This window comes from Ammospiza nelsoni, chromosome 16 (genome assembly GCF_027579445.1).
Source record: "Ammospiza nelsoni isolate bAmmNel1 chromosome 16, bAmmNel1.pri, whole genome shotgun sequence".
Taxonomy (NCBI): domain Eukaryota; kingdom Metazoa; phylum Chordata; class Aves; order Passeriformes; family Passerellidae; genus Ammospiza; species Ammospiza nelsoni.
Genome location: NC_080648.1, coordinates 14,654,511 through 14,681,059, shown reverse-complemented (window position 1 = coordinate 14,681,059; position 26,549 = coordinate 14,654,511). Strand labels below are relative to the sequence as shown.

Here is a 26,549-nt window from a genome sequence, read left to right as displayed (position 1 = left end):
CCCAGCTGTTGGGGTTTGCTCAGGGCCCAGAAGAGTTAAACTGGTCTCTGTCTGGAGCCATTGCTCCAGTTGCAATTGTGCTGCTTAATTGTGTGCAGAAAAAGATGAATCTTGAGTATCTTCCCACATCTTTTGGTGCCACAACCAGCAAACAAGAGGGATATTCCCACTGCTCTCTATCCCACAGGCAATGCTGCTTGGCAGCAATTTCCTGTAGAAATCTGCCCTTTTATTCCCCGTTCTCACTCCTGCTCTCACCTGAAGGGCCACAAAGCTCTGATGGAATGTGCTGGCTCCTGCAGCCACAGTGCCAGCAGCACGGGGGACAGGGGGGCCTCTGGGAAGACCCCAGCACACTCTTAAGGTTGCTTCACCACCAATTCCAGCTGCTTTGCCTTTTTTCCTGAATTTGTTTTCTACTTCAGCAAGACACCTTCCTGCCAAACCTGCCTTCACCATCCATTAGTCCTCTGTGAAGAGGATCTGCCTGTGGATAGATGCCATCAGCAGCACTGGGAACAGGGCAGAGCCATGGTTTATCCAGCTGGATAAGGGAACAGGGCAGAGCCATGGTTTATCCAGCAGGGATAAGGGAACAAGGCAGAGCCATGGTTTGCCCAGCTGGGATAAGGGAACAAGGCAGAGCCATGGTTTATCCAGCTGGATAAGGGAACAGGGCAGAGCCATGGTTTATCCAGCTGGATAAGGGAACAGCGCAGAGCCATGGTTTATCCAGCTGGATAAGGGAACAGGGCAGCACCATGGTTTATCCAGCAGGGATAAGGGAACAGGGCAGAGCCATGGTTTGCCCAGCTGGGATAAGGGAACAGGGCAGTGCCATGGTTTATCCAGCTGGGATAAGGGAACGGGGCAGAGCCACGGTTTATCCAACTGGGATAAATGAGCACAGCCCCACTAACACCTCTGCATTTCCCTCCTGGTCAGCTCATCCAGATTGAGGCTTCACCCACTGAAAACAGGGAAGGAAAGCACACCAAGAGCTAAATCCACCCTTCCTGGTGCTGGGTGTGAAAAGAGAAGACGACCATCAAGAGAAGGTTTGCTGGGGTAAGAAAAAGGAACAACAACCCTCCTCTCCTCCTTTTTAAAAGAGAAATACTTGAACAGATGGAAAGCCCCAGCAATCAACTTCTTCCTTAACTCCAGTCCTTACGTCCAGTGGTATAAATACACCTTAATGCACCCAGGAAGCTGTGGAAAGGCTGCCTTTGGCTTGGGAGGATTCTGGCTTGTGTTTTGTATGAGACCAACAGGCAGCAGATTTGAAGGGATGTCAACAGGACAAAATACTAAAGTAAAGTGGCTGCAAGATCAGTGTGAATTCTGCTCTGGGAAAGTCTCTCCAACAGCAAGAGTTTCAGGAAGCCTCAGCTGCCATGGGAGAATTCTTAAATCAGATGTGGTGTCCTCAATCAGAAAATGAGGTGATGAGGAATCAAAAGCAACTCACCAAAGGGCACTAAAATGAGCCTGAAGTTTAGAAACCAAGAATCTGGTGTTTCCTTTCAGTTGTGTATGAATAACTTTGTGTTGGCTTTAGTGGAGATGCTTGTATACATTCAGCCTGTCTGAAAGTACCTGAAGATAGTTATGTTTGTTACAGTGTGAAGGTAAGCTCATCCCAAGGAAAATCTGTTGTCTTTTAAGCTGGTAGGACTATCAAAATTATTGGGATTGCACTGGTATAACAGAGAAATAAATTGCATCCCTGCTGGTAAAACAATCAGAAAATAACACCAGCGCTGTACAAGGGTTCAGTGGTCACCTCCCTCTTGCTGACCCCTCACAGGAACCCACAAGTGTTCACTGTGAAATAAACAGTGTTTCAGTATCATGTATTACTCTCTATAAATGACTTTCATTTCTCAGCAATTACTTCCTCTTTTATACCATTAATTTTCTGCATTTCCTCTCATTTCTCTCCTCTTAATCATTATTAATGTAATTGGTTTTAGACAGAAATATTATTTTTGTACCTACTTATCTATGGTGCCTTGTGAAACACAGCTGACACAAACCTTAACTTGGTAAGAACTCCTGTTTTTCAAAATGAGTCTTGTTATGTTAGCTCAGCGCTGTATTTAAATTGTTTTTTGTTACAATAGGTCTCACTTGGACTATTTGGATAGTTCAGTACTCTACATGGTGAGGTGGAATTGCACTAATAAAATCAAGCAGCAAGCACATTTCATCTGCCATTTCGTGCTTTCAGTGGTTCATAATTAACTTTAGCCAAAAATTACCCCTTGAAGCCCAAGGGATTAATTCTCCCTTAACTATATTTGTGCATTGTAGAAAAAACAGTCATCCCCTGGCTTCCTGGCCTTGGATGAGCAATTTACTGCATTTTCAACCTACAATATCTGTGCATGAATTCCAGGTGTGTGCTTGCCCCTCATGGAGTGAATTTCATGCTGTCTGACTTCTTTTTATTTAACTCTGGGAACAGAAATACCCTAGAGCAGGTTTCCAAGCTGCAGCACAAGCTGGACATTTGTACTTCAGGCAGCTTTGTCCCAACCCCACCCCATCCCCAGCCTCCAGCACCTGGCACTTTAACAGCATCCTCTTGAGACTTTTATCTTCTATTTCATCACCCACCTTTTAATCCCTTCCCCTCCAACTATTTCCTTCTTCCTTATTCACTGGCTAGCCCAGCCTTTATCCCTCACCTCTGCAGAGTGCTGATCTGGTGTTTGATGGACAATTTCTGTTTGCATCTCTGGCATGTATTTGTTTTTTTGGAGGAATGTAAATAGAAAAAGGCAGGTGATTCCTGCCACTGTCAAGGAGAGGTTCTCAAGGCAGCCTCTTGACAAGTTACCTGGGTGCTGCTCAAATAATCCAGTGAGAAAAGGTCATATTGAATTCAACTTTTATACATAAGCAATCACATTACCATATGTCAAAGGCACCAACCTGCTTTAAAAAGCATCAATGAAGATGAGTACAAATATTTCAATGTCCAAACAAATCTCCCAAGCCCTCCCCCTAAACTATTTTGGGACGATACCAGATGGCAATGCTAAACATCCCAAGTATTTAAAATTAATTTGGATTTGTTTGCTTTCCTTTTTACAGCTTTTGACCAGTTTAGAACCCAACACACAACAACAAATACATTCAGGAGTCTACAATATGTAGAAACATGAAGAAGTTCACAAAAGTAAATCAAAAATTTGTCAACCCTCTCTAGTTTTTAGGTCATTATTAAAGAACATTGTAGAGTCTAGGTAAGAAACATGAGCTGTTAATTACACTCTGAATTAAACAAGACATTAATGAGCTCTGGCATTCCTAGCACAGTGGACACTGAGCAGGAATATCTTAGGGATCCTGAGTCTGTCGGCAGCAAAGTCCAGCCCAGTGCTGGCTCAAACCAGCACAAAAGCAAATCTTGGAGCCTTGAGAGGAGCTCAGCATGTCAGGAAAAGGCTGTGCACATATTCCCACTGGGATTCTCTCCTAAAACACTGCAAAAATGTTTTAAAAAGGACACTGAGCCAAGAGGATCACCAGGATGATGAGGAGCACCTGGAAGAGCAGCTGATTTACCCATAAAGCTGAATGATGAAAACCATTCACAGCCAAAGGGACAGAAAGCCTGGTGAGAACCAGTGTCCTGTCACCTGGAGATGTCAGCTGTGGTGACACAGGTGTGACTGCAGGCCTTGGGCACATGAGTGGCACGTCCTGTCTGTCCTGCCAGTCTGTCTGTCCAGGAGAGGAGGAAGGCAAGGAGGACACCCAGCTATCCTGACTGCCAGCTGTGACAGGAGCAGCTGGTCTCCTCTCTTTGTGACAGCTGCCACCTCCTTTTGGAATCTAACAAAAGAAGAGGAGTGGGCACTGACAAGAGCAAAGGGAGAAAACCCCAGTGGATCATAATCCTTGCTTTAGGATAAAGATGGAGGCTGGTGGTGCCTGGGGGCACCTGCAGCAGCTGAATGTGCACTTTCCACCTGAGAAGTTCAGCCTAAGCAGGAAAGAAAGCACTATTTATTGCAGAAAAAGGTCTTTTAGAGGCAAGCCAGCTACTGAGGGTGTGATTTCACTGCTGCTTCCCCAGCCATGTGTGACAGCTCAGGGCCCATCTCATCCAGCCCCATTTCACTGCAGCATCTCTGTAAATAGGCAAAAAGGACACCTTATGCACACACTGTGCTATCAAAATAGGAAGGAAGCAAAAAATCTCCCCTCAGAGTGAGATTATTTTCACTATTAACTCTGTACTGCCCCCAAAAGGCACCGTTTTACCTAAGAAGCAGCCAATGATCCAACATGGAGAGAGAAATGGATGGATCTTGGTCTGGGAGCAGCAGAGCATTTGCTCTTGGAAAACCTTGCTTTCCCTACACACTGCCACCACTGGCTCTTTTCTCCTCAGGATGCTGTTACAGCATTTATTTTTGCCAAGATAAACTTGTCAGAAGCACACAAAGTATTTTAGCACTTTCTGGGACATTTTTTCCCCCAGCTAAATTCTATTCAATAATTTTCCTTTAAAAAAAATACAAAAACCACAACAGATTTTAAAGGATTTTTTTCACTCAGTTCACTAATTTGAAAGGAAATCAGTTACCTAACAGCTCTCCACATAAAACAAGTGAAACAACAACATGAATTTAAAGCAGATCAAATATACTGAATCAATCTCTTGCATGGATACTGCCATTAATTCATTTCAATTTCATTTAGCTTAATTTGCTTTGGAACAGAAGCATAGTCAATCAGGTTAAAGCTCTTTCAATTCACATTTTTCCCCTCCAATACCACATCCTACACTTATTTGGATATTTTTCCTCCCTTCCCATTTTAGAAAAGCCTTAAATCATCATAAACTTGGACCTAAATCTCGCATCTCTTTTGCACTTCTCAAGACCTGGTTTTGTAAATTTTGGTTATTGTAAATTTTGGAAATGTTGTTGGGTATTTTAACCATGATCTTGCAGTTTTTTGGCTTTTTTTTTTTTAATGAAAATGTCAGTAAACACGGGCTGTGCCAGAAAGCCTTTGTCACCTGGAGGTCACCTAGAAATCCATTTGCTGGTGCCTTTGCTTGGCTTTTCCAGGGAATTGGAGAGCCTTGCCCCAGCACTCCCTGCCCTCAGTCTCCTTTCCCCACACCAGCCCCTGCCCTGCCAGCTGCATGTCACAGTGACTAAACACCGCATTTCCTCTTTTTTTAAAGGAAGCAGACCCAAACTGGGAAAACCACGAGGCAGGGTTAAAGTCCCTGCCTGGAGGAAGAGAACAAACTTTCACAACAAACCCAAGCACACTTCCACTGCTCCTGTCTGACAGATGATCCCCAGAGTGGGAAATGGGAACAATTAGAGGGTTTCCTGGGGGAAAGTGAAAGGTAGAGACACACCCAAGGGAAGGCAGGTGGGATATTCTTTATCTTCCCTAGTGACCTAGCTGGGCCATAACCATCCCTGGTATCAGAGCAGGGGATCCATAAGAGGTGCTCTCTCTCAGCCCCCTGCATCTGCAGTAACCCAGCAGCACTCGTGCTCAACCTCAGCTGGCTCAGGATTGCTCCATCCCCAGCCCTTTCCAGCAAAGGAGAGTTGGCAACCCAAGATTTAAGGACAAAATGTCCCTCTGCGCTTTTTAAAAATTGTCTTTATTTTTATATTTCTCTGTCACTGTCATATTTTCTGGAAAAACCCCTTTGCCAGGATTTCTTCTCCTGGGAAGCTGAGAAGCCTCAGAGAAAAAGGAAAACAATATTATCTCATTTGCTTCTCCTGTGTTTTGCTGCTTTGGAATGTGGTTTGGAGATTGTTTATCCAATATGTGAATTGTTTTGACTTAATGACCAATTACAGTCAGGCTGTGTTGGGACTCTGGAAGGAGACAGGAATTTTTCATTATTATCCTTTAGCCTTCTGTCTGTATCCTGTCTCTATTCTTTAGTATAGTTTTAGTGTAGCATTCTTTAATATAATACAAAATCATAAAATAATAAATTAGCCTTCTAAGAACGTGGAATCAGATTCTCAATTCCTCCTCTGTCTGGGGAACCCTGCAAATACCACACACTCTCTCTCTTTCTCTCTTTTTTTCTAAGGAGGGATAATTTGAGTATTGAGGCAAACCCCTACAGCACTCTTGGTCAGAAGATATCAGGAGATTCAGTCAATAATTTTTTAGGCCATATGATTAGTATCTTTCCAGAGGCTAGCGATTCAAGTTAACCTGTAGTGCCACATTTTTAAAAAATTATTTTTAAAAATAAATATAACACCCGGCCTCAGGTCGAGGGCAGAGCTGTTTATTCCCCCATGGCACAATGCTGTCAGCAGTGGCATCTCTGCAAGTGCCAGCAGTTACACATGTGCACAGCTGTGCCCTGTGTAGGTCAGGGAGGGTTTGCAATTCTGCAAGTCAGATGATGCTGGAGAACATTATCCTTTTGCCTGCTGCTACTCCCTGTGATCCAGCACAGCCTTCAGCACCTCCCTGCACAACCAGGAAAAGATTATTCTATTTTTTTTTCCCGAATGCTGAGCCCAGGGTATGCAGAGCACATTGCAGAGCAGAAATGCTGCTCTCATGACCTGTGATTGCCTTTAATTTGGTCATATCACATGTAAATATGGCAGGTCCCTTCTCTTCCATGGCACCCTCTCTTGTGATGCCTTCCAAAGAGAATCCCCAAGCTCTTATGCAAAAGCAGAAATGATGCCCAGCAGTAAGCACAACTCCAACAAGGCTCCACTGAGTTACCATTAAACCATATTCCAAAGTTTACCTTAGTTCCTTGAAGGGGTCTGCCCTGACATTGGGAGTTTCTATAGATTTAGGGAACACTGTGCCTTCTGCTCCTGAAATCACAAAACAAAACAGAAGACAAATTGTAAACATTACGAGCTGTTATCAGGGGAGTGATTGTCAAATCATACCTAGGTGCAATTTAACCCATTGCCTGACCCCATGCCTTTCTCGCACATCCCTTCTGTTCCCAGAAAAGTCAAACCTTGTTCATCTGCAATGGGTTGCCTAGATTGCACGTGGGGTTTGCCTGTAATCTGCACTTCTGGCTGGAAAAGCAGGTGCTTGCACCCTGACTTGGGGAGAGTCTGCTGACTCAGTTGATGCAGGGAGCTTGGGAAAGACACCCTTTGCTAACCAGGCATCTAATCCAGCTGCATCCCTCATGGAAGAACATGGATACATGTCACAACATCATTTCTTTCACTGGGCTCTCAGAGATACTCAAGGGAGAAAAGCAGATTTTGACTGGATCCCTGCAAGCACCTCTCCAGTCAGGCTGTGCTCCTGGCTGGACAAAAGGAGGGAGGTGCAGCCTCATGCAGGGCAGCACAAGCAGACCCTGTCCCAGTCAGGCCTGGCCACCAGTTCAATGTGTGAGCCAGAAATTATTTAACTTCTGCTCATTCCCCCCTCTCTCAGAGACAATGGGGAAGCTGCACTGCCCCATTTGCTGACTGGCTTTAGACTGCTGGGTACTATAAACACCTTGTCTAAGTTCCAGACCCCTGCAATCCTCTTCATGGCCACCTGCACAGCCCAGTTGGGCCATTTCACCCAGCCATCCCTGAACTGGGTTCATATTTTGTGACCAACCCTGCTCTCTCTTCTCTAGAAAGATGTGCTCTCCTCACATCACTGCTGTGAGCCAAAGCCCTGCCACCCTCTGCCAACCCCTTCCACTGACTGTTCTCATTTAAAATGTGCACCTAAGCTGAAATGGTCCCATTTCATCTTTCAGCCGCTGAATCTTCTCCAGTCCTTGTGTGCCAACCAACCTTGCACGAGGAGACTTTAGTCAGACACTGATGGTGACCCAACTCCCCCAGCCTGCTCTGATTCTCTGAGAAGTTCTGAGCTTTCTGAATCAATCACTGTGAAGCAAATCCTCTGGACTTATCACTGTTTTATTTTTCCTGAACCTGTTCGACTTTTAAAATACTCTGTTGGAGCACAGGAGTCCCCAGGTGCTGTCACTGAGTCTCTGCTGCAGAACATCACGTTCCTGCTCCCACTGAAACTCCCAATTAAAACACAGCTGAGAGTGGCACTGACTGCCTCACACACAGAGTGTGTGCACTAGAAATTAATGTTCCTGTTCTCCAAGATATAGCTGCCAAGCCAATGAGCAAGTATGACCTATATTCTTAAATTCAGAGCTGTGGTCTTGCCTTCAGACACACTGTGAACAATTAGTCACTCTTTACCTGCAGTCATCACAGCATTTTCAGTGTCAGCATGCAGACAGCACTGGTGGCAATTTTTTATTTCTTTAGATTTTATCTGATAAAGTTATTGGTGCAAACTGCAGACCCTGATGGAAATTTTTACATGTACAGTTTGAGAGCACTCCTAACACATGCTGTTGTAACTGTTCCCTGTGAGCAGTCTGAAAGTCATCATTACAGAATAACAGATGTTCTGAGATGGTCCAAAACGTGTCAAGACAACATCCTGCTGTAACTGCTGCCATAAGTGAGAAACACCTACAGCTGCAGTATGACTACACTTTCTTTGCACTGTAATAAATTAACTAAGCTGTCCCAATGTGCAAAAGAAAAGAAATCAGAATGAAAACAAGCACTCTAACATTTATAAAAAACTAGCCAACTCTTTTTAACCCAGAAAAAACCAAAGTAAACTGAAAGATGATAAAAGCAGCCTAAAGTTTGAAGGTTTATACTTGGGAATTGAAGTTGATCCTATGGCACAATACAGATACTGAGCTTTTAACTTTACTATAAGCTTTCATTGTTACAAGTTGTCATAAGCAGCTGTAACTTGCCAGCCATGAAGGTTGTTACTATCAGATCTGCCCTCTCTCAACAGTTTCCAAATGATTTAAATCTCTACTTTATCTAACACAATTGCCTTGGCTCTTGGTTTTGCAATGAAATGTAGCAAAACATCCAGCCTGCACTTATCTGCATAATAGAACAGTGATTTTTGAGGGAAGGAGGATGAGGAGGTGCAGCTGGAGAGATGCACCCAGATATCCTTGTACCCTTTCCATCCACATGGCTTAAATGGTGACTTTATGCTGGGCATTTTAATTTATTTTAGACACCTTAAGTTGGATACTCAATGCAAACTCAAAATAACTACCTGCCTGTAACCAGAAGTGTTTGCAGAATAAGGAGAAATTATAACTTATTTCTAAACTTGGGGTTTTCCAGGCTTTCATTTTTTAGATTAAATGCAGAAGCAACTTTGGAACCAAGGTGAATGAAAACCCTAATGCAGTCATGAAAGAGCTGGGTATTTGTTCTTCCATTTTCTTGCTTTCCCTTCCTACACAGTTCTCAAACCCCCCTTTCCTACCTTCCTTCTTGCCAAATCCATTAAAAAGTCCCTCATGCACTGGGAACAGGAATGAGATTTCCAAACCCTTCTGTTTCTCTCCTTTGATCTGAATTTGAAGTGAATGCTACCTGCCTTGATAAGGCTTTCTGCCTTGCCTGTATAATTCATATTCTCCTTTAATAACACAGAATGTCCCAAAGGGCCACCTGTCTGTGTCACTGAGCAGGACACCAGCCACGAGGGGATGCTGAGGGACCAGGACTGAGACATCCCTCCCTTGGCTCTGGCTGTCAGCAGCTCAGGGCCCCCTGAATTGGCAGAGAAAGTTTATCAGAAACACTGATAACCTTCCCTCACCTCACCTAATCCTTATCCTAAGTGTCCCCTTTCTGTAGCAGGGGGCTGATGGATGAATTAAACACTCTGGGGAAGTTCTCCCTGTGGTTTCACCCCACTGCCTGAGGATTTCAGTGAAGAACCATCCTCTTCTTTCTGTGCTATTGGGGATTTTCTGGCCCTCCAACATATCCCCTCCCTCCAGCCCCCTCAATTCTACACTGGAGAGTCTCAATCTCTGCCTGGGGGATCAGCAGCTCATGAGAGGAAAAACTGCCTTGGACTAATTCAGCTCCACTGGATATTTGTGTCAAAGTTTGGCTTTTGGCCACTGTGGAAGTCCCCAGCCAGGCTCTGACAGCACCAGTGTTGGATGGGGTTGAAAGTGAAGGCTGGAGGAAGTGACCTCATTTAGTGGTTTTAGAATCATAGAATCACTGATGTTGGAAAAGACTCTGAAGATCATGGAATCCAACTGTGACTCAAGGCTTTGGCTAAAAAAGGAAGGAAAGTTTGAGAGAAATGTGCTGTTGTCACTGAATTGGGCTATTCCAACTCTGCTGAGGGAAACTGGGATGTTGTGGAGTAACAAATGATTGAAAATATGAAGTCCAAGGTCATGTGCTTAGAAAGTAGTAAAAATTTCTTCTACATGTTAAATGTTTCCAAGATATAATATCCCTGGATAAAAGCTGAATTCTGCTCCTGATTTATGGGAGTGTGACAGACTCAAAGGGAAGGCAAACACAACATTAAACTGAAAGGCAAGAAGAAAGTCTAATAGGAACATACACACAAAAAAATGAAACCACATCATTTTAAGAATCAGTGAATCCCCAAACTACTGTGTGCCCCCCCCTACTCATCCCCAGAGAGGAAAAACTGCCATGACTGCACAAACAGAAATCTGTCTGTCCTGTAAAAGAAGCCTGGAAGGAGTTGGCTGTGCAGCTGAGCAGCAATGTGTGCTAAGGAAGGATCCTCATGCTGTGCACAAACCCATCAGGAGGGTAAATAACACCAAGGGAAAAGAACACTGGCCCTAAGCCAATGCTTATATGAGAGCCAGTGCTTGTATGAGTAGTAGTAAACTGGTCCTGAGTATATCTGGGAAGGAAAGTGAAGGTTTTCTAGCAAAAAAAGGAGCTACAATGGGAGCAGCTTTTCAGTTAGATGGGACAGACAATATGACAGATCTGACAAATGCCTGACTGGAAGATCTGGTGTCCCAGAACCAAGGGGCAATGTTTTCAGGACCAGCAATTTCCTTTTGGTCTTGCATTCCTCTAGTCTTATTTTCACTGTCCTCTACCTGAGAAATTATGGGTTTTGGCAAATGGTAATAACAAACAGCTCCAACAGGTCAAGAATCAGCTGCTACAATCTCCCTTTTCAATCAAAGCTGCTCTAGTCCTCTTTTACTGAGTATAAAGCCAATGTAACCTACATTTATTATTGCACAACACAGTTTCTGCTTCCTGAATTATCAGTTATTAAAACATTTTCTATCTGCCACAAAGACACATACAGAAAATTTCTATTTCATTGTAAAGCACGCATTTTTTTTTCATCATATGAGACTCTCTGCTGCTGAGGATAACTTATGTGCAATCAGCCAAAGACAGAAGAAAATAATAATACATTAGAATTTAAACACACTGTACTGTACATCCCTAGGCAATAAATTATTCTTTCTCACAGTATTATATCAGAGAGGCTTCTAATATACTGATTCCCTCTTCTGACACTGTGTAATTTACCACCGATAAATGTTCATAAACAGTTTGACTGAAAAATCCATAAAGCCATTTCAGCTTTATTTTAAGTCCCATTTAATGTCCCTCAAAGATGATTTCATCAATGTGTTTCCATTAGCTGGTTCTCTGCCCAATAACTTAATTCCATACAATCAGTCAGGAACTTATACAGCATATGACAGGATCAACCTGAAATATTTTGAATCACCATAAAGATTCACTCAGAGAGTATTTTGGGGTTTTTTGGCTTTTTCCCCCCTTGCAGTGCACAAGGTGTGGGGTGTCTAAGACCCCTGTATGTGCTCACTTCATTCAAGAACAGAAATCAGGAGTCTCATGGCAAGAGAACATTTCCAGTCCAGTTTTAGAGTTTGGAAATGGAGGGGCACCAATGCCCCAGGAAAGAAGCAAATCTCAGCTGGCAGGTGAATCTCAACCAGCAACAGCTCCCACCAGAGGAACACAGGAATCTGTGCTCAGCTTTTCCAGCTGCCTCCTGCTGTCCCAAGTGCCTGAGCTGCATGTCACTGTCCTGGCACCTTCCCTGGTGCCAAGGGCAGTCCCTGCTCCCTGTGCCAGCTGGGACCCAGCACTGTGCCAAGACACTGCACAAACCCTGCTCTGGGCTTCCCCTGCTCTCTGCTGGGACAGAGAGAAGAGGAGCCCAAATGCAATGCAATGAGAGGTTATTTTAGACTGATAATTGATGCTGCCGCTGTCAGGGGCAGGTGACAATCAGCTGAGCAGCTCTTGGGGATGAGCAGAATGCAGGGAGACATCAGGTTTTCACTCAGGTGCAGATACACCTGGTCAGCTATTCCCCACTTCCCTTTTTCTTTTCATTTCTCTCCCATTCTGTATTTTTTTTGGTGATAATTACAGACCTGCAGCACACCTTCAGTGTTGTATATCACTGCTTCCAAATTGAAGTGGGGGTCTCAGAGGCCTGTGATGAACCTGGTGATTAAGTTTGCCTCAGTGCATCTTCTCTTTAATGTCTGCAGGACTGTGCAAATGAAGGGGGAAGGAGAAGGATCTGCTGTGATTTTTTCCTAGCTGGAGTCAAGAGGCAATGCATACTGTGCTGTTGGTCTCCATAAACTACTTTTATTCCCCACTATTATTGATCAGGACACATTCAGCAATTTGTTCATGAAAACACCCATCTGAGGAGTTCTCTCCTCTGCAGGTCTCATCAGGATAATATGTGACAGTCTCAGAAAGTGTGTGCAAACAGATGCCCAGGAAGTAAATCCAATACAATGCAGGTAAAAATTATTTGTGACTGCTTCTTCTAATTCCAAGCTTTAAAAGCCTTATTCATCCTTAATTTATGTTTTTAAATGGGTGAGCATGGTAATTGCTGTTGCTCCCCTTGAATCCCATTAAATCTGAAATCAATAAGAGCTCTATTTCAGGGTCCAATAATAGCCTGGTTAGGTTAAGCCAGTGCATTGAACAAAAGCCATGAAGCTTCATTCAAGTTTCTTTCCAGGATCCTATAAAAACAGCTCATTGCAAAGGTCTGTCTGTCTTCCTTTTTTGTCTAAGTGTTGGGCAGCTGTTCTTTTAAGGGCAATCAAAAATTCCTGAATAATGAGGGCAATAATGAGATCATGTGCAGCATAAACAAAGTGTTTATAATAAAAATGTAATATAATTTAAAAAAATATTCTATTTCTTATTACGGATTATTTTTAGCCCCTGATCTTGGCACTGTATGCACACAGGGAGTGAGCCAAGCCTTAGGCACTGGGCTGGGGCTGGGTTAGGACAGACAGGAGCTCCTTGTGACTCCAGCCCTGCGGGGTGGAGGAGAAAAAATTCTGTCTCAGAGCCCCAAGGAATCAATGGAGCCTGGGTTTTAAACTGGAAAACTTGCAAACAATGAGATGAGCTGCAAGCCCAGAGAGGAGCAAGCGGGTCATTAGTGATGTATGTGCCTGCAGTCACACCATCCCCACCAGCCTCCCTGGCACAGCTCATTTGTCTGAGAACATAAAGGGAAGAACAGAGCAGAGCAGGCAGGCTCACACCCAAACTGAGAACAGACACAGGAAAAAAGGTTGCTACAACTTATGCTGACCTCTAGATATTTCCTTCTTGACTAGTTTTGGGGTCCTTCAACACTTTTCCTGCAGCTCAACAATAGCAATGTCATCACTGAATTCCTTTGAAGCTCCTCTCAACATTCTTGTGCAAACTTGCAAAGGAACTCAGGGGAGCACCTGAAGTGGGAATACACAGTAGAAATTTATCATGGAGAATATTGTGTGAGCTTCAAACAGATCAGCTGGGGAGGACACTTAGGAAATAAAATATAAATCTGCCACACTTTTAAACTTGATTTCAGTGTTTGGTAAGGGTACAGTATGTTTCTTTCATAATCCTTGTGACATTTAATCAATATTAATCTGATGGTGGATGATTCCTCTCTTTCCTTAAACAGGATTAAGGGAACACAATCTGAACACACATTTCAGTCTGGACTCGAAGCCTATACACTTTACATAAATGCTATCCTTTCAGCCTGGAATGTACTTTAAGTAAAAGCAAACACAAAGAAAACTCCTCAGTATCTCTCTCTCCCAACACAGCTTGTTCTTGCCAATAAAAAGACAAATTTGCAATCTGGGTGAGTGGATTTTGAAAAAGGAGAGCAATCTAAGTTGGATTTGCCATTAAAAAGGATGGAAAACAGCATCACACCTATTGCCCTTAAAGCATGGGAGCTATCAGAAGTATTCATTCAAGAGTTGGTAATTTTGTTTCTCCCCTTGCAGAATGGGAGAAATACTTTATTTGAAAGAAAACATCCAACAGTTTCATCTCAACTACTGGGGAAAAAAAACCAAAAACACCCTAAACCCACCCAATTCAACTAAATCAGGTTTCTTTTCTATACAGTTTTTAAATTCTCTGCCAATGCTGATTACAGGTTAAATCAGTTTGTGACCTCTGCTTCTTCATGGACACAGCAACAGCACGATTCCAGCTGAGAGGAAAAAAAAACCCAAAAATACTTGTGGTTTTAACCACTGAGAGTAAACATGTGCTTTTGCCCTCTTTTACTCCTTAATTTTGCTAAACATAATTTTTTTCCATAATCACAGCTCTGCAACGAGCTCAAGGAAATCTGCTCGGCCACAACTGAGAGCTAAAGACAGTGGGGGCAGTTTCCAGCCTGGCAGTGCCACTGCTAAACCCTGCTACCTTCATTTGCCAGCACATTTCCCTGCTCCTCTTGTTTCATTCCCCATCCCCTTCCTGCAGCCCAGCTTGGCAATTGCTCCAGGACTGCATTAGTGCTGCTGCCTCATTACTTGTGGGCAGGGAGCTCTGAGCACTGCAGGGCTGCCCAGAGAAGCTCATACATCTCCAGCAAAAGGTCAAATGCCTGTCCCAGCTGGCAGGGCCTCCTTCCATCCCTGGCTGAGAGCACAGAGGAGCTCAGGAGCAGCCCAAGCAAGCTGGAGCTCATTTGCAAATACTGGAATCATCTGCCCAGGGAGGTGGTAGAGTCACCATCCCTCGAAGAGTTTAAAAAAAGACTGGATGTGGCACTTGGTGCCATGATCTAGTTGAGGTGTTAGAACATGGGTTGGACTCGATGATCTTAAAGGTCTCTTCCAGCCTAGAATTTCTGTGATTCTGTGATTCTGTGAATCGGGAAAGGGCTGCGGCAGTTTGGTCCAGAGGCACACAAGACATCCCAGTGAGGTATCCCAGAGAATTCTCTGTCCTTTGGGTTAAAGACACCTTCCCCTCCACTGCCTTTGTAAAGGAAAAGGATTAGAGTAGGAAAATGTCTCAGTTTCATAAAACATGAGTATTGCAGCACCATGGCTCTTTCAGAAGGCCACTCACAGACCTCTAACAAGGACATGTTTGTCAGGGCAATGCCCAAAATCCACACTACAAAGACTGAAGCTTGGCATTTACCCTCAGGCATAAAGCTGCAGCAGACTCAGTGGTGAGACCAGAAAGTTCCATTTCTTCTCTGGGTCAGGCCTGATTTCAACACTTGGCTACCAGAGTTGTTCCCTCTGCCACAAACACATCAGCAAAATCCCATTTAGAAATCATAATGGCTGATGTAAAGGGCAACCATGCATGTTCTGATCCATAAATAATCACTGCTGAAGAAGGGCACATGCTGTAAAAATGGGTGGCAATTCCTGCAAACTGTTAAATTTCTAGCTTACCCCACCCTCTGAAATGACTGATACCAGTCAAATACCTCTGTGGGTTATTTAATGAAATGTAACTACTCTTGCAGCCATTAAAGTTATCCTGCTGTAACTACTGCAGCAAGTAAGAGCTGAAAAGGACATGCCAAGAAGTCCCTAAAAGTTTAATATGGAGGAAATGTGAGCAGAGTTCTCTAACCAGGCTGGCACTGCAGCCACAGCTCTGCAGGGCTCCAGATCAAGCTGATAATGGAACCCTGAAAATGTTTGTAGATGCAAAGCTTAGGGCAGCTGGGGCAGCTTACACAGATGTGTCAGCTCAGTAACATCCACATTAAATCCTGCTCTCTTGAACAGAGAAGGATATTATTGCAAAGGCTTTTTTAACCCTTCCATGAGGAACAGGACACAGCACCTTGTGTTCCACAAATGCAGAACAGGTCCCCAACAACAGCCCAAATATTGTCATTTAAAAGAGCTCTCTCCAGTCACAGAATGGCAGAATGATTTGCCCTGGAATGGACATTAAAGGTCATTTTGTTTCACTCCCTTGCCACAGGCAGGGACATCTTCCACTAGACCAGGTTGCTCTGAGCTCCATCCAACCCACAGCTTCTCTGGGCAACCCATTCCTGTGCCTCACCACCCTCACAGTACCCCATTTTTAATGATATCTAATCTAAATCTAACTTCTTTCAGTTTAAAGCCATTCCTCTTCCTCCATCACTGCTTGCTCTTGTAAATAGCCACACACTCCTGGACCACACTGCTTTGATTGTTGGTGTTCCTCCACTAAATCCTCTAAATTCCTTAATAAACAGCTCATAAATAAAACACTGGAAATGTGCCTTGGATTTAATTACTCCAAACTTATTAATAAATTTGCAATAACCTTTCAACAGCTGATTCCTCTTTCCAGGTGCATTCCCAGGCAGCTGGAGAGAAACTTGAACAAAGAAAAACGTTCCCAAACTAACAGTCCTAAAAGTCTAACCTGTGGTCAGCACTGACATGCTCCACATGGTTCAGTGCCCAAAGGGTGCTGGCTACAGGGGAAAAGAAGCCGTAAGATAGAAATGGAGCTAGTGGCTAATTATTTGACAGGAGAGCAAGGAAAGATTGGTGAGATCAAAGGTGCTTTTAAACCAGCCATGGTGCTGGGCTGGCTCACACTGCTCCTGCAGTCTGTATTCTGGGAGATGAAAGGCATCCTACCCCACCCTCAATACAGCTATTTTAGTCAGGGTTTGCCACAGGAGAAGGCTTTAGCCAAATCTTTATCATTAGGCTCCATTAGAAGAAAAGCTTCTGCCATGCTAATCCAAATGTGCGAGAGACATTTTCTGGGGGGTGGGAGCAATCCCTGTATTGTTCTGTTACAGAGAAGGGACCCTGTGGGGTTGTGATTAATCCTATCCTTGCTGGAAAGCAAAACAGTAATTTTAACAGTGGTTAAAAAGCTTGGTAGATTTGTAAGGGGACAACATCCAGCCCATGCAATCCCACCTCCCACACAAACCCAGGGACTGCCAGACTCCTGTAAACTGCACAAGTGTGGCTTTTGTGGTATTATCTCAGCTCACTGCAATGCATGTGGATTCCCATCAACATTTAGTCTTCAAAAAAAACTGGTTAAATCCATCATAAAATATTAAACACCAGAGCATAGTGGCAAGTTTCCCTGAAAACAAACTTCAAAAAATAATCTCAAATAAAAAAGATGTCAAGGCCCCTGGGAGGACTGACACTGGCATGTCATCAGATGTTGTCTTATAAGGCTAAATTAAGCATCTGACCAGAGTTTAATTTCTGTAAAAACTCATGCTAATTTAAATTGCTTTAGATTTAATTAAAAATGCCTTTCTATAGAGATAATAATGTAACTCTGTTAATTAGTATCAAGTGGCATCTAGAGGGCATATTTAAAAACTAATCTGGAGAATAAATAGAGCTAATTAACAGTCAGAATAATGCTTTATGATTGTCTTTTATTTATAAATGCTATAACGTTCAATAAGCTATTAAATGAAATTGTAATTAATATATATCAAAGTTATTTTTAATACTCTTTTAGCTAAAGAGCATTTCTGACACCCTGTTTTTCAGATGGTCTGGACACATTTCATTTCTGGAGGGAGGGAAGGAGGGAGTCAGGATGAGGCAGCAAATACAAATTCAATTAGGAGCAGCTCATTTATCTCCCCTGCAAGGGGCTGAGTGAGGAGCACCGGGGGCTCCAGCCAGGTGTGAGTGAGCTCTGCGTCCCTGGGGTTTGCCCAAAGCTCTGCTGGCCACGGCAGGGGATGCCAGGGAAGGGCTGCACATCACCCCACACACCCCCAGGGCTGGCAGGGAAGGGGCAGATTTTGCCTCCAGAAATCCAAGCCTTGAAAGGCAGAGCTGAGGTTCTGGGGAACGAAAGCAGCTCTGAGGTTTGCTATGGGATCTTTCAAAAGACCAGACCATGGGGTGTTCTCATTCCATTTGGGGAGGAAAGGGATGCTAAGAGTGAGAATGGGCTCCCATCCCATCCCATCCCATCCCATCCCATCCCATCCCATCCCATCCCATCCCATCCCATCCCATCCCATCCCATCCCATCCCATCCCCACACGAGCACTGGCAGAAGAGCTCAGAAGTGAAAGGGCAGAGTGGAGTCATTGTAGGGCTCAGTTTTTATAGGGTTCTTGCAGGCAAACAAAAGCTCCCTCAGGGTTATCTGGACCCAGGCAGTGCTGAGTTCCCAACTTGAGCAAGGCAGAGGGGATTTTTGGGTCTGCCCAAGGTTGTGTCAGTGTTAGCAGGGCTCAGATCTGCCCTTCCCCTTAGACAGAAGCTCCTGCAATCCTCCTATGATGACAGCTTTGACTGGATTCACTGTATTAAAAAAAATCACTGAAATTACATCATGCATGAAAAGCAGAGGTGGCCAGCTCTGTCTCTCTGTGTCCTTTAATGCTCATAAATCAGAAATAACTCCCCAAAATACAAATCAAATAAAAAGCACTTTCATATGGAAATCTGCACTGCCCGTGCTGCGTGGGTTTTTGAAGCACCATCAAATGCATCGTATGTCCTACTTGCATTTGTTTTTAATCTATAATTCTGTGTATTCTTCCCCTTTTTCATCCCCTGCTAATGTTGAAAAACCCTCTAGATACCCAGAGCAGGGTTCATTTCAAAACAGCAGAGCACCTCTTTTCTCAGGACAAGGATTCAGCATCGGTTTGTAGCACAAACTTCCAGAAAAAAACTTTGGAGTCTGTACAAAGAAAAGAGTCATTGTCTCTGGCAATATTCAAAGCTGGCCACAAGAACTGCTGCTCTGACCTCTGTGGGATGACTTTCATGCCAGGTTGTTGACACACACTTGCCTCTACAAGAAGTATTTGTTCAGTAATAACAAGAACAAGTTGAAATTATTTACATGGCCTAGATGGGTGTCAGCAGACACATTCCAGCAGCACCTGAGAGCCCAAACACCAGAGGAATGATCAAAGGGATTTGTCTGTGTGCTGCAACTCGGACTGGCCTTCAGAGCAGACAAAAACACTGCAAGAAACACGAACATATGGCGTAACACTCCCCAGCATGGCAAACAGCCACGGCAAACACTTTCGGAGATAAAATTAGATTGGGGAAGCAAAGCTGGAGAAAAACAAAGCCAAGAATGAACTCAGAAAGCATTTCAGCTCAAGGTCATTGGAATACTTGCTATGCAACATCACCAGTAGTACGATTTTATTTTTTTCTTTTCTGATAGATCTGCAAAAGTCAAACCAGCCTTGAGAAACACTCAGTTACAGGTAAAAATCAAAGTGCACTACAGTGATCAGCAGATTTTTGATGCTGTTTAGTCTGGAGACTAAAACAAAGCAGTACCTCAAAATAGCTATCAAAATTAATTCCCGGTTTCTTCAAAGTACAGAGGAATTTAAAAGCAATTTTTTTAAAGTATGTAATCTGAAAAAGGAGTAATTGCAGCTTGTAAGAAGGTTCTGTAATTTTTTCTAAATCAACAATGTAAATCTCTTTTAAGGCCTCCAAGAAAACACTTAAAAACTGTTGCTTCCTGACTTCATCTACCCTGCAAGAACTAGCTCTGAAAGGTGCAGTGTGAAGGGAGCTTTGTTAGAGAACATGGATTGTTACAAATGTCCCCAGCTCTGGAGCACCACAAGAATTCTGACTGCGCCCCTTCAAAGTTCTAAGCTAACAAAGATACTCTGAATTTTGTGAAGTTCAAAATTTATCCTGTGAAGCCCAACTAACCTTTTATAGCTGGTGACTGAACCAGTGCTGTGTGTAACAACAGTGATGTGCAGAGAGCTCCACCCACCCTGCCCACAAACAGGAACCATCCAGAACAGCAGGACATCAGGCAGCAAAAAATGTTAAGGCTTGGATACCAAGTCCCATTTATATGATACATAATAATCTATTAAATAGCTAGAAATTATAATAAAAATAATAATAAAAATACTATCTACATCTGTATTTAATTCGAAGCTACTTATTGATCTGTTTTTACAAGAGAAGTAAGGAACAGTTTGGAATGAAAAGATGCATCCAAAACAAGTCACTATAAAACAGATATTGGTGCCTCCACAGAGACCAGCAGCACTGTTGTGTGACTGTGAACAGCACTGAGCTACCCACTCTGGTCCTGTGTGAAAACATTCCTGACCAAATCCCAGACTAACCAAAGAGCATGGCTTGAACTGGGGAGCACAAAAATTCAACTTCCAGACAGTTAATTTTATGTAACTATCAAATAAGTTTCAATATTTCAAATAGCCACAACTGTTTTGTTTCTCCAATTAATAACAAAAAAACCAACCAAACAAACAAAAAAACAAACCAAACAAACAAAACAGAACCACAGAAATCCAAATAAACAAGAACCCCTACATCCCAAACCCAGACTGTATTCCCAGTTTTCATTAGGAAATACCATTTATTCCTACTTTATTAGGAATAAAGCCTGGCAGGCAGCCCAGCTGGGGAGGCAGATCCTCCGGATGTTTGTTTCAGAATGCAGGAGGAGCTGGTGACATTGCTGGCACCAAACCATGAACCCTGAGGTTCCCTTTGCACAGTGACTGCAGACATGGGCACATCCCTGGGGCAACCCCTCACTGTCCTCCACCCCAGATCCAAGAAATGAAAGTTGTGCAGGTTCCAAAACTGGTTTTAAAGCTATTTCACTCGGCCAGACAAACCACTTCCAGGGGAGTTTTTAATGGAGGGGAAAGAACAAATGGTGCAGGTTAAGAAAGCCCTCACACAGAAACTCCTGGCCTTTACCTGCTTGGAGAAGATTCAAAGCCATAAAGACAGCACAAGGTTTTATCTCCAAAAGAAGGTTTCAGCAAGTTGGAAGGAAAGTCAGGCAAAACTTTACTCAGATTTGAAGCGGTGCATATTAAAATTGTGGCTTAATGAACAATCTCTTACCTAGAACTCTCAATCTCTCTGCTCCAACCACCACTTCGTTGTCATCTGCAGAAAACAGCAATTTTCCAGAGAGGGTTTTCACCTCAAATTTTTGGCTGTGTGCTTCCACTGCTTGGGGACCTGGGGGGAAGAAGCTTTACTTTAGGGAAAAGTGTAAGAAAATCAGTAGCTTCATACATTCAATAAACCCATTTTCTGAGTAATACTAGCTCAACAAATTGCATCAGAGACACCAAACAGAGAGGCTTTTTAGATCTTATTAGGAAAGGGCAGTTTTCTACCCAAGTAACAACAACTATTTCTACTTATGCTTTTCTAATGCTTATGTGTGCCATAAAATCACCATTGAACTCAGGATAGCTGGGATATTTTTACAAAAAGACAGACTCATCTGTGAAACAGCAATGAACAAATCCAGCTATGCTTTGAGAGTATTGTTGCAGGTGTAAGAGGCATCAGGGGCTCCTGGGCCCATTTTGCTTGGACTGATGCCGCTGTGTAAAAGATTCCTGGTTTTCTAGCTTTTAAATACATCTGGATTAAAATTCTATCAGTGTCATGCACAGCCCAATTAAAAAAAAAAAAAAAAAAAAGACAAACACCAGCACAGGAGCAAATGTTTTGTTTTACACTCCTTCAATCATGTGCAGGCCAGAAAAAAATGGCATCCTCTCAAAGTGCAGAAAGTTTTTAGACAAGTAAAACTTTCCTTTAAAGATCTTATTTCAATTCTGCTGCTTTTCCTGCAGGCTGCTGTGCCCTACAGGGCTGGAAAGCCTCTGGCAATTCGTTTTCTTGTGGGGGCTGATAAACATCAGCTGCCTGAGAGCCATTCTGTGCAGGTTTGTGAGGCTGCCAGGAGTTACCAAGAGGCTGCCCTGGGTTACTGACCCAGCCAGACTTTGGACAATCCACCACTCATCAGCCCTCCCAACTCCAACCAAGCCACAGCCCTGCTGGAATATCATCCTGCACGAGGCATGTGATTGCACTTTGCATTAATTATGGCCATCTTCAAGACCAGTCTCATTTGTCAAAAGACAAGAAAATGAACACTTGAAAGCCAGTATTTTCTTAAAAACTCCATCCCTACCCTACCCACAGATAACCTGTGCTGGCACCTGGACACACAGAATCATACGTGTGGTTTGCACTTCACACAAGCGAGGCCATGCTGAGATCCCTGGAAATACTTAAAAACTTGTGCAGCCACACCGAGAAAATGCAGTAAAAATCTGATTTGTGTCTTGCTTATTAACCACCTTCCCACTCATCCTTGCTGTAGGCACAACATGGGACCACATCTTTGCTCCACTGTGAAACCAAAGCTGGTGCTGAATGCATAAAAAGCTCAATAGCCAGAGCATCACACTGGGAGGTATCACTGAGTCCCAAACTCTCGTGACACAGTGGTGCTTAAGTGAACCAAACACCCTCTTGAAACTACATGGAAAACCAACAAACTGAAGATCTTCATTCTGAATGTGAGAATCAGGGAGCCTGGGGTCGAATTTATTTCCTTCCTCCAGGCAAGTTTCACACATGCTGCCTAAATAATTGCTCACTGAAGCTGCATATTTAATTATTTAGTACTGTGACTAAAGGCCAAGATGTTATATAAGCAAACCAAGCAACCCAGTCTCAACTTAGAAACATGTTTATGGATTACTGCCCTTGCCACACACCAATACTTCTCACAGTCTATCCATAAATCTCAGTAAATATATCTCTGTCCCATATCAAAGATATATTTTATATCACATATACAGTGCCATATTCATTATATAATGCATTAGACATTTCAACCCAAATTATTCATTCATTCAAAGGCTGCTGTGCACTGGGGATTTACAAAACACCCATTTCCCCACCCAACACACTCTTGTTTGGGTGCAAAGGGAGTTCTTCATCAGCAGGAGGACTTTAAATTGCAAACTGTTGCCACGGTTGGGCTCCAGTGTTCCCAAGATTTCAGGCAAGTTATAAATGTCTTCAGAAAAATCTGCTCTTGTTAGAACAGAAATGTCAGCCTGGTGTATGTTCTTCTTGACCCTGATGTCATACAACAAATATTTCTAACTCTGGGCTGGCTTTCAGATGAAAATGATGGTTTGTTTTGTTGTCAGACAGCCCCAGCCAGGTGCCTCCCCAGCACAGCTTTCCTGTCCCTGCCTTTGTTTCTACAGAATGCAGCGAAGTTTTCATTTCTACTCCACTAGACACCCAGGCTCCCCTCTGTGTGCTGAAGCCAGCAGAGCATCCCCAAACACCACTTTCATCCCTCCGAGGAGCCTTTCCCCCTCCTTACCTGTTACAAGGCGAGTGAGGACCTTTGTGTTCTCGTTGAGGATGTTCACGGTCACGTTCCTGGCGGACTGGAAGTACAGGGGGTTGCCCTGGAACAAGACCACGAGACCAAGGGTGTGAGATGGGGATGGCAGCCCGGGTGAGGCAGCTGGAGCTGTGCCCAGCACTGACCCCGAGCCTGGGGTGCATCCACCCTGCAGGAACTCCTCCTGCCCAGGATAAGCCCAGAGTGGACACCACAGCCCTGTCTGGCCCAGGCAGTGCCTTGCTTTAGGGGTGATTGACTCTACCAACCACCCTGTAATTTTAAAAGGTGATATGGGACCTGAGCTAAGCTCCCAAAGGTGTTTCAGGAGGGTGGTGGACTGCAGCAGTGCATTTCAGAGGCAAATCTGCAAAATTACAGCTTCTGATGACTCCCGTGGGCGACAATGTGTGCCCACCACATGAGAGAGCCGTGCCCAAGGGCTGGGGAGGAGAAAATGTGATATACGTGTGGAGAGTGCCTTAGACCTCAAAGCACTTGTGAAGCACCTGGCACATTTCCCCACCACACTGTGGCTGGGATGCCAGCCTGTGACCAGACCCATCCCATGGGGTCTGCAGAACACAAGACACAAACTCTTCCCCACTTCCCGCTCAAGCACAGAGAGTTCCACCAATTTCTCATTGTAATGCTTTAAACACACCTGAGAGAGAAGAGCCAGAGCAGCTGGCAGCACACAGGAGCCACGCAGCGACCTGGCAACATCCATCTCAGGTACTTCTGCTCAGAGTGAAGCCAAAGCAAACCCACAGCTCCAACCATCTGGCTGCTCCCGTGCGCAAACACAGCCCAGGCACCCGGGAACTCGTGTTCTCCACAGGCAGCCCCAGCCTGCACAGCTGGGCACAGCTGGCTCCTCAGGGGCTACCAGCCACCCACAGCACCAGCATGGGCTGACCCCAAATCAAATCAGCCACAAATCCCATGAGAGAGGTGGAGATTCACCACCAGCATCCCTTTATAACACCTAAAGCACGCAGCTGATCAGATTCATCAATTAACTGAGACACAGAGGAGATAAAATAGCAAGAAGTTGAAAAAATTTCAACTTAAAATCAGCAAGAAGTTGAACATTTTTATGCCCAATGTGTTTTTTCCAGCATTTCAAACTTTTTCCATTAGGAATGAATAATCAGGGTGGGGACAGAGAATCCTGTGGGTCAGACATGTTTTCCTTGCCTCCTGGATTTGTAATAAACACAATAATTTCATAGATGCCATTTTTTCTGGATCATGGCAGAAGGATTAAGTTGTCTGCATATAAAATATAATAGGAACACAGAAATTATTCCTGGGAGTCCTGTAGTGGACTGGGCCTTCAGGGAACACTCTAGTGATGAACAAACAATTCCCAGCAGTGTTTTCAGAAAACAGACCTCAAAAAAATAAAATAAAACCAACCTCACATGACCAAATATTCACACTAATTACATTTGCTGCCTTCACTGTTTTTGTAGCATGTTCCCATGGGCAACCCTTCAACAATAAAGAGCAGAATGGGGTTTGTTTGATCAATTATAACTAGAACATTTTGGCTACATCAAGACTATTTACAACTAAATAAAAATAATAATGAAAAAATGAATTTCACTTAATCATTTCCAGATCTTGGACCAGTTTCAGAAGCTCTTGGTGCCTCTGTCCCCTCCTACACTAAATGAGGACAAATCATCCTTCTATACTTCTTCAATGTGTCTGACACCTTAAGCATCATTGTATACAAAACTGAATTATGATTAATAATTTATAAGTAAGGATCAGTTCTAATGACTTGTAATGATTCTCCTTTTCTCTAATTTTTGTTATCTTCTAGAGCTTCTAGAAATGAATGCTGATTATTTATTACTATTTCATGGTTAACAGCTAAGAAAGAAAAGATGGCTTCACTTGGATCCCCCCTGCTCAGGGACCTGATTTGAGCACACCCAGGAACAGCAGTTCACTGCTGCATATCCATTTCCCACTTACACATAAAGAGTATTTTTAAAGGTAGACAGCTACAATCTGCATAATGTACAGTTATGGGTGAGACTATAACTACATACAGAAGTATGTACACGCCATAGGAAGCACAGAAAAGTGGTTTTTTTTTTTTTTGACTTTTACTGTTTGAATTTTGCTTATGGAATTTTGAAGCAGCTGGAGTGTTTTGAAAAAGCCACGAACTCTAGTTCACAGTCAGGCAAGAAAAATAGTTCAATTCCCATGACTTTGAAAACTCTGTTGCTCTCTGTGTAATGTGAGATTGCACTACAGAGGAACTACAAGATAAGCCAATGTAAAAAGCCCCAGAAAGAGTTGCTCTGAAGAAGACCTACAAGACAAGGAAAGAGCTGGTATCCATCTAGAAAAGGCTTAAAATACATAATCAGACCTGGAAATGTTTACTCCAGCCTAGTCATCTCATTCACTCATTCAGAACTCAAATTCACACAGCCTTCAAAAAACTAAATTTCCCTAATGGAGGAGTTATGTTTTTATTGGTCTGCAGGGAAAGAACATTGGAAGCACTTAATGCAATGCCTGCTCTCATTTCCATCATTCTTTTTCCATTAACGAATGAAAAAGAACTGAAGAAATTACTCCCTTTTGCTGAAAATTTGGCAGATTTTCTATCCATCATCTTCTGTTTACAAAGGAAATAACATTGACATCTTTTAAACACTGAACATTAAAAAAAAAGTTTCCTCTGTTGCAAGCTTGGTGATGATGCCAGCTTCTTTCAATCACACAGAACAAAATAATGAAAGCTGTAAAAGCCAGTTAGGATTTACAACTGAAAAGACAAAGCCTTCCCCTTCTCTTACACTTTCATGTTACCATGACACAAAATGAAGTATTCTGATGCATATGAGCAGGTGGAAATCTAGATCAGTATGGCATCAGCACCACAATAAAACAGTTATGGAGAGAAGTAATATTTTCATAAACTGTCATAGCCCTTGATGGAGCTGGAGTTGGAATATCAGCATGCAATAAACAAGAACATCTTTTAAAGACTCTTTGGGCTGGTCACGTCCTTTCAGCTCACCATGAACCTACAATTCATCTCTGCAGGAAATCCTGGAGAGTAAATACATCATTCTGCCTCTTACTCCAGCTCATTAGCAGAGACAGTGCCTTAAAATAATT

The 26,549-nt window shown here is 43.3% G+C and overlaps 1 protein-coding gene across 10 annotated transcripts in view; it reads right to left on the bottom strand.

Annotated features, from left to right (window-relative positions):
• Positions 1-26,549, bottom strand: part of SGCD (sarcoglycan delta) — a 313,783-nt gene that overhangs the window by 39,757 nt on the left and 247,477 nt on the right. For all 10 annotated transcript variants that reach the window (XM_059483993.1, XM_059483991.1, XM_059483992.1 and 7 more), the window contains 3 exons: positions 23,373-23,460; positions 21,065-21,184; positions 6,782-6,854 (listed from right to left, as the gene is read on the bottom strand). In XM_059483993.1, coding sequence (XP_059339976.1) covers positions 6,782-6,854; positions 21,065-21,184; positions 23,373-23,460 — 281 coding nt within the window. The remainder of the gene's footprint in view (positions 1-6,781; positions 6,855-21,064; positions 21,185-23,372; positions 23,461-26,549) is intronic.